Source organism: Emydura macquarii, unplaced genomic scaffold (genome assembly GCF_026122565.2).
Source record: "Emydura macquarii macquarii isolate MOO-44397 ecotype Brisbane River unplaced genomic scaffold, CSIRO-AGI_Emac_v2 contig_219, whole genome shotgun sequence".
NCBI lineage: Eukaryota > Metazoa > Chordata > Testudines > Chelidae > Emydura > Emydura macquarii.
The window spans coordinates 1-13317 of NW_027130356.1; the positions used below are offsets into that span (position 1 = coordinate 1).

The window sequence follows — 13317 nt, forward strand, 5'->3', positions numbered from 1 at the left end:
TAAAATGCCATGCAGCTTTGCATCTCCAGCCAAATGAGACAAATTTTAGTGTTGTTTGGAGAAGAAAAAATATGCAATTATTGAGAAAGGAAGAAAGAAAGAAAGAAAGAAAGAAAGAAAGAAAGAAAAAGAAAGAAAGAAAGAAAGAAAGAAAGAAGTTGGGTCATTAATCCCAATAAAAGTTGAAGATCATACATAGAAAATCTCTGCAACACTGAATTCATTCAAAGTTCTATCCCTAGTGGGAATGAATTGGTATGACTATTCAAAGTTACATCCTTGTATTTAAGCCCAAAGCTAAGAATGTGAATAGGGACTTTTCTCTCATCTTTGGTTCAAGTTCACAGGCAAAGAATATGGCTTTGAAACTGTGACAGTCCAGACCCTCAGTGGATGTAAATTGGCCATAGCTCAATTGCAATCAAACGGCCGGATCATCAGTTGGCAGAAATAGCTACTCTGAAATCAATGAAACTGTATCGATTTACAGCTGCTTGGGACAGGACACTTCGCTTTTAGTGTTTGTTTCTGGGTATCTCTTGGTGACAAACTTCAAGCAGCCAGGGCTGTCTGAGATGTGGTTCCTCTGGTGGCTGCATCCCAAGAGCTCCTAATGCAACACAGGAATAAAAAAAAAAAACCTTCCCTGCTCCTCCCAGAGGTGATTATGTGGAGCTCCTCCCAGAGGTGATTATGTGGAACAGTCTATTCCAGGCCAGCTGAGCTTCTGGTGCCACTAGGCTCTGAGGTCACATGTCTGTGCTATAAATAGATATTTGATTTGGCAAATACCTTGAGGCACTCTTTGGGCCTCAGACCTGAGTTGTTTTTAGCCAAGTTTCCTTCCAGGGATGCTGCCATTCTGTGAGATCCAGGACTGGTGCCATCCCCCCTCTGTGGGGTGAGGGTCAGCTAGGGTAGGGTGGAAGGGTTGTTTGTTCACAGGTGAGATCACTGCTGAGATACGAGACCTGGAGACCAGAGTCAGCTACTTATCCCCAGAGCAGGGACATCCAGGGTTGTGGCTGTGTCTGAAGCCTGAACAAGCTCTAGATCCATTTAGTCCATCAGGTCTCAGTCAAGGATGCTCAAGGAGGGAAGCAGTGAGTGCCCATCTGTGGACTGGATCCCTGTCTGTTGGAATGGCAGAGAGACCCAGCAACTCAGAAAATCTAGTGACAGGGCATGGAGACAGCTGCTGGATAATGCTGTGATGGATACATGAGAGAGAGAAATGTGCATGTAGATAGATAAATAGATAGTGGCCAATAATTTCTAGCGCTCACACATCACAAGCTGAAAAAAATTCTCCAAAGACCAACACAGTAAGTTTGCTATTTCACCTAACTCGGTTAGAGAGTTAATGTACAGGACAAATATAGGAACACAAATCTGAGTGGCAATTTGAACTCTTTAAGATTTTGGCTATCAATTCAATCCAAGAAGTTGAGCCAATCAGATTTTTTTTTTTAAGAATAAAAGTTTGTCTTTTCATAGAAGTCCCATGAATTTTGGGGTTTTGGCAACAGAGAACCAAACATTTTCTGCTGAAAACTGAAAAAATTCCAAACAAAATCCTGTTCCCCCCTGAAAAAAAAAGAATTTTTTGGATAGAGATATGAGACTTTACATGAAAATGTATTTAACTGAAAACCCAGTTCTTTTAATCCAGTTTAAGCAGAAGATTTTTGACTGGCCTGAATGGGAAATTCACTTTCAGCCAGTGTGGGAAATGCTAATATGGTCCAATGATACCATCATTTCAAAACGCTATTATTCTATTATGTGCATTTTTATTTCTGTTTCAAAGACATAGTTCTGCAGGCTGGCAGAACTGAGTAAACAGAAGAGCCGATAGCCCATGGAATATGGCTCGTACCTAACAGACATACTAGCACCTTGAAATTCAGTGTCAGAGTGGAATCCGGACATCACTAGCTGGGGGTAGCACAATACAAACCCACCTGATCTCTGTGGGTACATAATCAGATGCTCAGGCTATCTCTGGCCACATGGGTATGGTTCGGGCTGTAACTTGAACAGAACCAGCTCCTGTCTGTCTACTGGAGCTGGGAAGATGCACCCAGCTTCAGGGTAGCTGGGGCCCACACTAGATCAATAGGACTAAATACAGACCTCCTGGGACCTCTCGCCATATCCAGTGTGCAACACTGCTGCCAGTTGAGCACAGATGCTATACATAGCGGAGCATACGTGTGATAAGACATATCCCCCCCCCCCCCCCCGAGCCCATAATCAAGTAGACAAGGCAAAGAAAGGAAACAGAAGTGGCTGGCCCAAGGTTACGCAGCAGAACCAAGAAGGGAACTTAGGTCTCCTGCCTGCCACTGACCACATGGCACAAGCATAAAGCCACAGAAGAAAACAGCACATCCCAGAGGTAACTGAAGGATGCCGGTAACTCATCATCACCCAGAGATGAGACCATAGCTGGGATTGGTGCCATCCATCAACTTGTGAGCAGTTAGCAGGTCTTCTGTACACAGAGCTTGGGAGGCATCGTTACAGACAAGCCGGTTTGAGGGACCATCAGAGCTGAGGGACCAACTTTGCTAGATCTGTGGGCTTGGGCGGTAATTTGTCCCAGTCTTTAATGCATTTCGTCAAATGACATTGCCAGCCAGATCCTGAGAGGGTGTGAACTGAAAACTCATCTCTCTCACCAACAGAGGTGGGTCCAATGACAGATTTTCCTTCACCCACCTTGTCTCTCTAGTGGTCCGATTGTCAGCAGTGAAGAGAACTCCCCAATCCAAGACAGAGGAAGTGATGAGTGCTGTGTTCCTTTGTACTCACATCATGAGATATTACACAGAGGGGAATCAGGGTAATTCCCTCTGACAGTCTAATCCTGATCCATGACTCTTTCCTTCTCTCCGCAGGCAGGACAAAATGTGCTGAGGAAGAAAATGTCCAACCTGACGACTGTCACCGAGTTCCTTCTCCTGGGATTTTCTGACATTCGGGAGCTGCAGATTTTGAACTTTGTGGTGTTTCTAGTGATTTACCTGGCAGGCCTGATGGGGAACCTTCTCATCGTCACAGCAGTAGCCCTTGATCAACACCTTCACACCCCAATGTACTTCTTCCTGATGAATCTGTCCATCATAGACCTCGGCTCCATCTCTGTTACTGTCCCCAAATCCATGGTCAACTCCCTCATGAACACCAGATTGATTTCTTATTCTGGATGTGTCGCCCAAGTCTTTCTGTTCATGTTCCTGGGTTCAGCTGATCTCGCCATACTTACTGTCATGGCGTATGACCGATACGTCGCCATCTGCCAACCACTGCACTATGAGAGGGTGATGAACAGGAGAGCTTGTGTCCAAATGGCAGCTGGTGCCTGGATCAGTGGTATACTCTACTCTGTCCTGCACACCGGGAGCACATTTGCAATATCTTTCTGTGGAGGCAACACGGTGGATCAGTTCTTCTGTGACATTCCCCAGCTTCTCAAACTGGCCTGCTCTGACTCTTACCTCAGTGAAACCGGGGTTATTGCCCTTAGTGCGTGCTTAGTCTTCAGCTGCTTTGTTTTGATAATCGTGTCGTATGTTCAGATCTTCACCACAGTGCTGAGAATCCCCTCTGAGCAGGGCCGGCACAAAGCCTTCTCCACCTGCCTCCCTCACCTCACTGTGGTCTCCTTGTATATTTTCACTGCCACCTTTGCCTACCTGAAACCCACCTCCAACTCTACATCAGGGCTGGATCTCGTGCTGGATGTTTTCTATTCCATGGTGCCTCCAGTGCTGAATCCAGTCATCTACAGCATGAGGCACAAGGAGATCAAAGCTGCCCTGGGGAAACTGATTGTGTGGAGGTTCTTCACCAAGAACAAAAGGTCCATCTTTCTCTGATGACCATGGTTTTATTCTGCATTTATTTACAGATATAATCAACTGATGACATTTTTGTCTCCATGAGAACATGCTGTGCAATTTTTAGTGCAAAATGCTGTATTTACAGTAGTAAATTCTAACTCTCCAACTCTATCTATCTAAAGGATTGTATACTGCCAACCAGCACTATTCTCTCTGACTACCTTCTACATAGAATCAGTAGCCATACCAAAGTCCTTAGTGTATCTCATGGAGTCTCTGGCTCTTCTTATCTTTCAGGGTAAAAAACCCCAATGGATTGCAGTATCAGTGCAGTAGCTCTTTGTTTTTTGCTTCTGGCTTTGTTTTTGATAATGCTGTCTAACTGAACACTCACCATCTCCCCAGCTGAGGGAAGTAGAGGAGGGAGAAACCAGGGAGCGGAAGGGGAGCAGAAGCTCTACCTGCCTGGCTGCAGAGGCTCCTGAGACAGCTAGCCAAGCTGTATGGGTGTTCAGTAGGTGGTGGGACTGAACACTGGAAATAAACTGTACTGGCTTGCTGAACAAGAGGGTCTCGGAGTCATTCATGACAGAGAGGGTGGCCGAAGCAGAGAGGCAGCAACAAAGAACCCTTACGGGAATCAAGAGCCTTATATAGATATTTTAAAATTATTTTAACCTAAATAAATAAATCAATGCTATGTCATTCTTCCTGTGGTGGAAACGTGTTCTTTGTTTGCTGGTTTTTAAGAGGAATGTGTGCAGTGTTTCTTAAAGACGATCAGACTGGATAATGAGGATGGACTGAGATCCCATTGAAGTAACTGGGATTTAGCCAAGCTCTTCAAGGGGACGAAGATTTGGCCAAATGCACACAAAGATCCAAGAGCTGCAAACAGTAGGTTGGGGAAAGCAAGTGCAACTGAGATGAACAGGGGAGATCTCAGCTAAACCTGTGCTAATACAAAGTAGCTCCATCAACATTGCTGGTTTAATACTGACCGGTTCTGGCCCAAAGACACTAGCCTAAATTCAATAGTGAAATAAACACTGGTGTTTGCAGTGTTGTTGCAACCATGTTGGTCTCAGGTATTAGAGAGGCAAGATGGATGAGGTGTTATCTTTTATTGGAACAACTCCTTCTGGTGAGAGAGACCAGCTATCAGACTTATACAGAGCTTTCCTTCAGGTCAGAAGAAGAGTCCAGTGTAAGCTCGATAGCTGATCTTTCTCACCAACAAAGTGGATCCAATAAAGATGTCACCTCACCCACCTTGTGTCTCTAACAAATGCTAAAGTATTTGTATGGCGTCATGTTGCTATATTATTGGTGTAAGTGAAAAATGCCATTGACTTGCCATTCCATACACCAGGGGTTCCCAAACTGAACCCAGAGGTGGGCCAAAGCACAGTCCTGAGTGGTCCACCATGGGTGGAGTCTGGGCCACCAACCTCATACATCCCCCAACCTCATACATTGGTGGAGTGGGGGCCAGTGATGGCCCCACCCAGGGCCAGAGGAACCCAGCATCCCCAAAGAGTGGCAGAGGGCAAGGTAGAGATGCCGGGAAGTAGGCAGAAGGCAAGGAGAAGGCATCAGCCCTGAGGCGGGGCCTCTCAGAGCAGCTGGATGAGACCAGAGGGTTTACGGCCGTGGCCATTCTGAGCCACTGCATCCTGTGATTGGTGGCTGTCAGGCCCCTTGAAGTATCACCACCCCCAGGGACTGGGGCTCGATGGTGCTGCTCCATTTCTGCCTCGCCAGTGCTGTAATCAGGACTGTTATAGGTAACGTTCAGTCCTGACCCAAGTGATTGACTCTGCCCGGGACTGGAAGGCCCTGAGTCCTTCCCAGCTAAGAGGTGCCCTTTGCATCTGAATGGAGTCTTAATTCCCGGGCATACTGCTCCCAGGGTCTGCACTGATTCCACCCCAGCAAGGGGCCCTGTGTGTGGCAGGCAGGGAAGAGCACAGTCTCCCATCAGATGAGTTATGGACTTTCCCCACTGGTGACAAACTCCATGTAGGATATTTCTGCTTTGTGTTTGGCTGCCTGCTTTGAGATCACACGAGCTGCCCCTCAGAGCTAGAGACCCGGAGCAGCCCAGAACATGTGGGATGTGCCGGCCTCAGGTCCGAGAGCATGACATTATCTGGCGGCCATTCCTGGAAATGACCCCCAGCCACTTCTCTCACCAGACACTACAATGCTGTTTAACAGCAGAGGGAAATGCCAGTGCTTCTTTCCATGGGAAAGTCCAAGATTTCATAATCTGGTTTTGTACCAAAAAAACAAATTAAAAAAAAACAAAACAACCAAGAACAAAAAGAACAAAAAGAAAAAAAAAATCAAAATATCAGATGTGTTTGCAAAATGAGAAGTTTAAAAACAATTAATTGTAAAGTGTCCAGGAAAAAGCCAACATTTGGGAGCGAAACATTCACTCAATATTGATCTACTTTCTGACATTTCAAAATACCACTAGTTTTGGCACTTTTCACATGTTGAAAATCAGATTACATTGAAAGAACAGAAAAAGGCCCATTCTGTGTCTGATTGTTCTGAGGAGGGGGGTGTGTGTGTATGTGTGTGTGTGTGTGATTGTTATGAGCAGAGTTGTGTGTGTGTGTGTGTGCGTGCGTTAAAAAGACTAGACAAGAACCAAGGAGAGACCAAGAGCCGAAGGAAGAAAACGAACCTGAGGTCTGTAAACTAGATGTGACCCTGGGTGAAGCCTACAGAGGGGTTCTGGGCTCACGATTCTGAATGAAGCAAGCTTGGGTCTGTAAACTAAGAACACTTCCTTTTGTCTTTGGTTCCTCCTGTGTTCAGAGAAGCAGGAATTTGTACATTAATTGTAAATAAACCAGATTGCATCAAAGAAAGTAGCAGACATTATGGTCATTTTCTGCTCCTGGTTGGAGCAAGTTACAAGACCCCAAACTCCGGCTAGCCACTTGGGTCAAAAAGGGCAACATAGCCAAGCTCAAGTTATTGAGATCAGCACAGGGGTAAATAGGCAAAATCGAATGGCCTGTAATATCCAGGAGGGCAGACTCTCTATGACCAGTTGATCCCTTTTGCCCTTAAGCTCTATGACTCTATTTAGCTGCTCTACATACAATATGTCTGGTTCTAACAGAATTTAGCACATTGATTCCCCTTCCCTCCCAAAAAAAAGTTTGGACCAATGCAAAAGGGAAACAACCATGGTGTCATAATTACACATGAGAAGTGAAAGAAGAGTACAGGAGGAAAAAGGCATACCACTCTATATTAATTACATACTTATTGTTATTGTTATTAATACAACTCTGTATTGACTGTGGAAATTAATACCATCAAAGAACACATGGGAAAGATGAATATCCCATTGGTTCCTTATTTGTGACTGAATGATTTGTAATCCAGTGTAGAAAGCCCAAGTTTTAGAACAATGTTAACATTAATGGACCCACTAATAAGTGGAAAGGACACCTCAAAGAGCTTGATTCCCATTGGTTGGTTAAGTCTATGCTGACCGTACACTCAACAGCATTTCTGTCTATTTGTTGGTCAGTCTGTCTATACTGTGATAACTTTTCAATAGCACACCTCATTGGTTCCAAAATTTCAGGGAATGTATTAGGCACCAATGGCCAGAACCCTCTTGATTTTGGGGAAAATCAGAAACCAAAAGAGGAAAAATGTGGGACACTTGGAGCTCCTTCAATCTGATTAGCACAGACTTGGTTACGATCACCTCTGCAGTTGTCAATAGGTCGTACAACTGGTTTATGTCACCATTAAAGCCCTCTATCATAACAATACTCGATCTCATCTCAGCCAATTCTTACAACACAATTTAACATCTTGACACTCTGCGTTACACTTAGAGAAAAAAAACAGATACCTTGGGGAAGGACTAGGAGGAAATGTGGGGGAAGGTGTAAATGGGGGATGTACACTGGGGAGAAAATGAAGACCCTGGTATGGGGAGAGGAGGGAATGAAGGCATACACAGAACCAGTACTATGGGAGAAGGATGGAGACCCTGGTATTGGAGGTGGCCAGGATGAGGGGCACATGGAACCCCTAGTGGAGGGAAGATGGGGAGCAGCTCGGGGTGTCCATAAAATAAAAGGCAATGGGAGGGTGGCAGACAGGGAGCTTGTGGCGGGGGGAAGAGGGCTTCAAGCACGCCAGCTGCGTGCCAGGAGCTCAACTGACGGAAGCTATGAAAGATGAGATCCTCATGTACAATGAATTTATTCTGACATCACTAGAAGCCAAGAGTACATTTATGGAAAAATGGAGAAAGAATGTAAAAAGAGATATCACTTAGAAGAATGGCAACAAATCTGAAGGCAGGCTAAAAACACATCCATTTGTGTAACTATTCACAGAATTTATTACCATATACTTCATCTATGTTAATTCACTCCACTTAAACGCAGGAAAATATATAAGAAATGGAGTCATAAACACAAGAGAAAATGTGGAGGAATAGCAGCCCGTCTGTATATAGGCTGGCAATGCCATAAGATAATCAGACAAAATAACACAACATTTTAGAAGAAAATAAATAGATTTTTCAAGGTTATTAAAGTTTGACCACCTATAGATCTCATAGCTATAGTACAAAGTTGGTTACAGACTCACAAAAGGGCCGATTCACAATTATTGCTAGTAGCAAGATTTCTGAGAGCTCATGTCTGGAGAAGGACAGAACCATCAACATTAGTAGCATGGAGACATAAAGTACGGGCAATCCTTCCAGTGGAGAAAATAGCAGAGAACCCCAGATCAGGGTTAAGTAGGATGCATAAGGAATTAATACCTTATTTGGAAGCTGAATATAACGAATACAAACTTCATGTGAGGAGATTGACCAATACATTTTTCCCTAATATCACAAATAGGAATTATGAATGAAAAATATTTAATGTAATGGGAAGATCATGTGGGATAATTATTACAAAATGGAAAATAAAAGAGCATTCATAATAAATTCTATCTTTATAGTTTCTTCCTTGAGAAGAGGATTCTGCTCATCAATCTCCTGATGGCGTTCTTCATCTCAGCGTTTCTCAGCATGTAGATCATCAAGTTCAGCATTGGGGTGATTGCAGAGAAAAAGACAGAAGCCAACTTGTCCAGGGGGAATTTCCAGAAAGGCTGAGCATAGACAAAGATGAAGGTCATGAATTGTAAACACAAAAAGACTGTGATCTGGGTTTCACAAGTGGACAGAGCTTTGTGCTTCCCTTCTGTGACATGCTTCTTTATCCTGACTAAGATGATGGTATATGAAACAAGCAAGATGCTGAAGAGAATTATGACGAGCATCCCGCTGTTGGAGACCATCAGCAACTCGACCAAGTAGCTGTCAGTGCAGGCCACTTTGATGACTTGTGGGACATCACAGAAAAAATTGTCCAGGATGTTTGGACCACAGAATGGCAACTGGAGGATCAGTCCAATCTGAACAATTGAGTGAGCAAATCCCCCAGCCACACCCCTGCCACCAGCCCCCCCAACCTCCCTCCCCACACATGCTGGTTCATGATAGTCAAGTATTGTAATGTTTGATGGATAGCTACATACCGATCAACAGCCAGCAACACAAAAACAGAAATTGCAGCACCCGCGAAGAAATGGAAGAACATTTGGAGGATGCACTCATTAAATGAGATGTTTGTACACTGGGAGAGGAGACCCAACAGTAATTTCGGAACAGTGACTGATGAGTCACTGACATCTACGAAAGCCAAGTTGGCCAGCAGGAAGTACATCTGAGTGTGGAGCCGGTGGTCAGTGATCACAATGCTGATGATGGTGAAATTTCCCAACCAAGTTGTAACATAGACTATGAAGAAGATGGCCAAGAGGCATCACTGCAGCTCAGAACTCTGGGTGCGGCTCAAGAGGACAAATTTTGTCACTGTGGAGGTGAGGTTGTTTTAGGAGAGTAAAGAGTTAAAGCTGGACAAATGGTCAGGCTTAAACTACAGGGAATGGGGTCATGGGCAGACCTTGTTTCTGGTAATTGGTATACATTCTAGTTAGAGTTGTGTTATCTTTCTTCTTTCCCTCCCTTCCTGGCCATCTGCACAGGGAAAGAGGCTAACAAAATAACTATCTCCCCTCATGTGCAAGGCCTTTGGTGGGAAGAGAGCATTATCTTCTTTCCCTCAATTGCATACTGTATATTTTAAAGAATGTTAGTAGGTTTCTAGGCAATGTGCCTGCGCTCTGTGAAGTAATTCTGTAAACAACAAACAGGGGAGGGAATAATTCTATTCATCATGTAGGTATTAATATTCATCTTCCAGTTGTTAAAGTAACCAAATAAGGGTCTATGGGGAGTTGCTGGAAATGTATACATTTACATACTGTTATGGATAAAAGGATTGTAAAGTACACCCCCCCCCCCCCCCCCCCCCCCCCCCCCCGTTGCTCACTCGCGGCATCGAGGTGGAACGAGCAGGAAATAAAGGGTTGTGTCTTTCCAATCCGCCCCAGGGACCTCCTGTTCTTTATCTCTAACAGTTTTACTGTTCCATTTACTAGCCTCAAAACGTGTCTGCAGAGATAACTAATAATTAGTATGAAGAACTTATTACTTATTCCTTGAATTGCTAATATTAAGTCAATATCAACTCCTCTTGTACACACTTTTGTTTGGGAATTTTCTTAGCTTACTAAGCGGAGGGCAACACTGCTTCAGCAGATACTAGGAGGTACACCAGTGGTCATCCTCAGTTTTGGGGTCATTGGGAATGAAGAGGAGTGGCCTACACACCAGTTCAAGCCCTTGGCTAACCCCTGTCTCCATTTATCTTCCTGCAACTCTGATGCGGCACACCTCCTGGGGCCCAGAGTGTCATAGCTGGGAAGAATGTGGGCTGCAGAGTTCCCTTAGGATGGACTTCTCAGAGTCCAGTGGGTCTCAACTGGGTCACAAGGAAATGCAGGTCACAAGGAAGTGACAGGAGGTTATGATGACCAGAATGCCCTTTCTGTCACTGGAAATGAGCCAGAAAGCTCTGGCCTCTTCTCTGGTGGCTCCCACTTCATATTTCCTTTGCTGGGGTGTAGACCCACCTCCTCAGGAAATGGTGGTGGTCCCTGCCTCAGGTGAGTTTGGGTTGCTGGGTCTTAATTCCAGACTTCAACGGTTAGGCTTGAGAGAAAACGCTGCTCTGGTTGTTGCTAGAGGGAGTCTTTTCCTTCCATTGACTGACTTCAGGGAAGCAGGGAATAAGTGAAAAGTCTCAAAAGCATCTGCATCATTAGGCATCCATCAAGAAATGCCTGTCTTCCTTTCAAAGGAGAGGTGCTAAGATACAATATGTGGCATTCACAAAGTGAACAGAATTTGCGCTCCATTTCTTCTTTTCAGTTGGTTGAGTACTGGTGTACCTAGTACCTAGTCAAGTCTGTGCATTTCTCTGATACCTGCTTTCTTCATTGTCATACCCAGGTCCCTATTTCAGCACTTAACGGCTATAGGCCCTTCAGGAAGGCTGTCTTTGTGGTTAAAGCACTGGAGTAACACAGGATTGTTATAACCAATCTAACTTTTACATTTTTCCTACTGTAGGTGCAGGGTAAATTCAAGTAACTTGATTTATCAGGTTGAGTTGTAGCTAGGCTAAAAATCAAGCTAAAGTTTGGATTTACCTAACGTGCCTTAGCACAAACTATATTCAACCCCATTTCGAAATCAGTCCAAAATCCCAGGGTTGGGTTTCTTCACGAGTTGATTTTCAAACGCAATGCTACTCAAAACCCAAAGCTCATATTGCTTTAAGTAGAAATAAATCAAGTATGGATATCAACGTAATGATCATCAGCTGCTGTAAACTAAGGGTATATCTACACTGCCAGTTCTGCAGCAATCGATGCAGCAGGATTGATTGAGCGTGTCATGTAGACCCACTCAATCGATCCCAGGTGGCATCTTCGGTTGACACCGGAAATTCACCACCCCGAAAGGAGTAAGACTGCGTTGATGGGAGGGCATTTACCATCTACACAGAACCGTGAAAACACCGTGGTACGTCAAAGTAAGTAGGTGAATGGGAGATACACAAGCTACATTATGTAGCTTGCGTATCTCCCCTTCACCATCGGCAGCAGTGTAGACCAGGCCTAAGATGGTTGCACTGAAACCAACTGAGCTACGCGTATTTATGTCACTTAATATTTCAGCTATATAAACTGTGTTTGGGATAGTGCTTTTATCTAGACTAAATTGCCAGTTGTGTACCAGTGTCAACCAGTTGCATGAGCTCAAAATAACCAGTAAGTGCATTCCCCACAACTCTTTGATTGATATTATAATTTTATTGAAAATTATGAACTCTAGAAATGGTTACATTACATGGGAAACTTGAATTTTCCCTAATATTCTTGCCAGAGCTGTTTTCACAGCTTATTTTTCAAGTTGTAGATGACGGGGTTCAACATAGGGGTGAAGATGCTGTACTGGATGGAGAAGAGTTCATCTAGAACCAGCATATTGACTGAGCTGGGTTTCATGTACTGGGAAAGAGCTGTCACGTACAATAAACCCACGACAATGAGATGGGAGCTGCAGGTGGAGAATGCTTTACACTTTCTCTCCGTGGAGCATATTCGGAGGATAGAGGAGATGATGTGAATATAAGAGACCAGGGTGAGGAGAAAGGAGCTGAAACCAAATATCACAACAGAAGAAAGAAGAGCTATTTTACTGGTGAAGATTGTAGTGCAAGATAGTTTTAATAGCAGAGGCAGCTCACAGCTGAAATGGTGGATTTCATTGGGCGCACAGAAGTGCAACTTTAACACAGGCACAGTGTTTATCAATGAATACAAGACTCCCATTGTCCAGGAACCACTCAACAATTGTCTGCTCACTCGTTTGCTCATGGTTCCCGCATAATGCAATGGGTGACATATGGCTGCGTATTGGTCATAAGCCATTGCTGAGAATACAAACACTTCAGTACCAGCTGAGAGGAGGATGAAGAACAACTGAGCAATGCAGCCACTGACAGAAATGGTTTTGTGCTTTGCTAAGAAATTCACCAGGATCTTAGGGACAATGGCTGAGGAATAGCAGATATTGACATAGGACAAATGAGTCAGGAAGAAGTACATGGGGGTGTGGAGGTGAGGATCCACCCTTATCACCATCATGATCAACATGTTCCCTACTAGGATGCTTAGGTAAATAACTAAAAACATCAGAAGGAGGAAAATTTGAAGTTGCGGGTCAGAGAATCATAGAATCACAGAGTTGGAAGGGACCTCAGGAGGTCATCTAGTCCAACCCCCTTCTCAAAGCAGGACTAACTTCAGCTATATCATCGCAGCCAGGGCTTTGTCAAGCTTCAGCTTCAGCTTAAAAACCTCTAAAGATGGAGATTCCACCACCTCCCTAGGTAACCCATTCCAGTGCTTCACCACCCTCCTAGTAAAAAACTTTTTCCTAATGTCC

General features: G+C 44.3%; 1 protein-coding gene and 1 pseudogene across 1 annotated transcript; one reads left to right on the top strand and one right to left on the bottom strand.

Annotated features, from left to right (window-relative positions):
• The first annotated feature begins 2930 nt into the window (after positions 1-2930).
• Positions 2931-3884, top strand: LOC137153214 (olfactory receptor 14A16-like). Its single transcript, XM_067548350.1, has one exon. The coding sequence runs from the start codon at positions 2931-2933 to the stop codon at positions 3882-3884; it is 954 nt and encodes a 317-aa protein (XP_067404451.1).
• A 4962-nt stretch (positions 3885-8846) lies between these two features.
• On the bottom strand, positions 8847-9790 carry LOC137153208 (olfactory receptor 4D9-like; annotated as a pseudogene).
• Positions 9791-13317: the final 3527 nt, after the last annotated feature.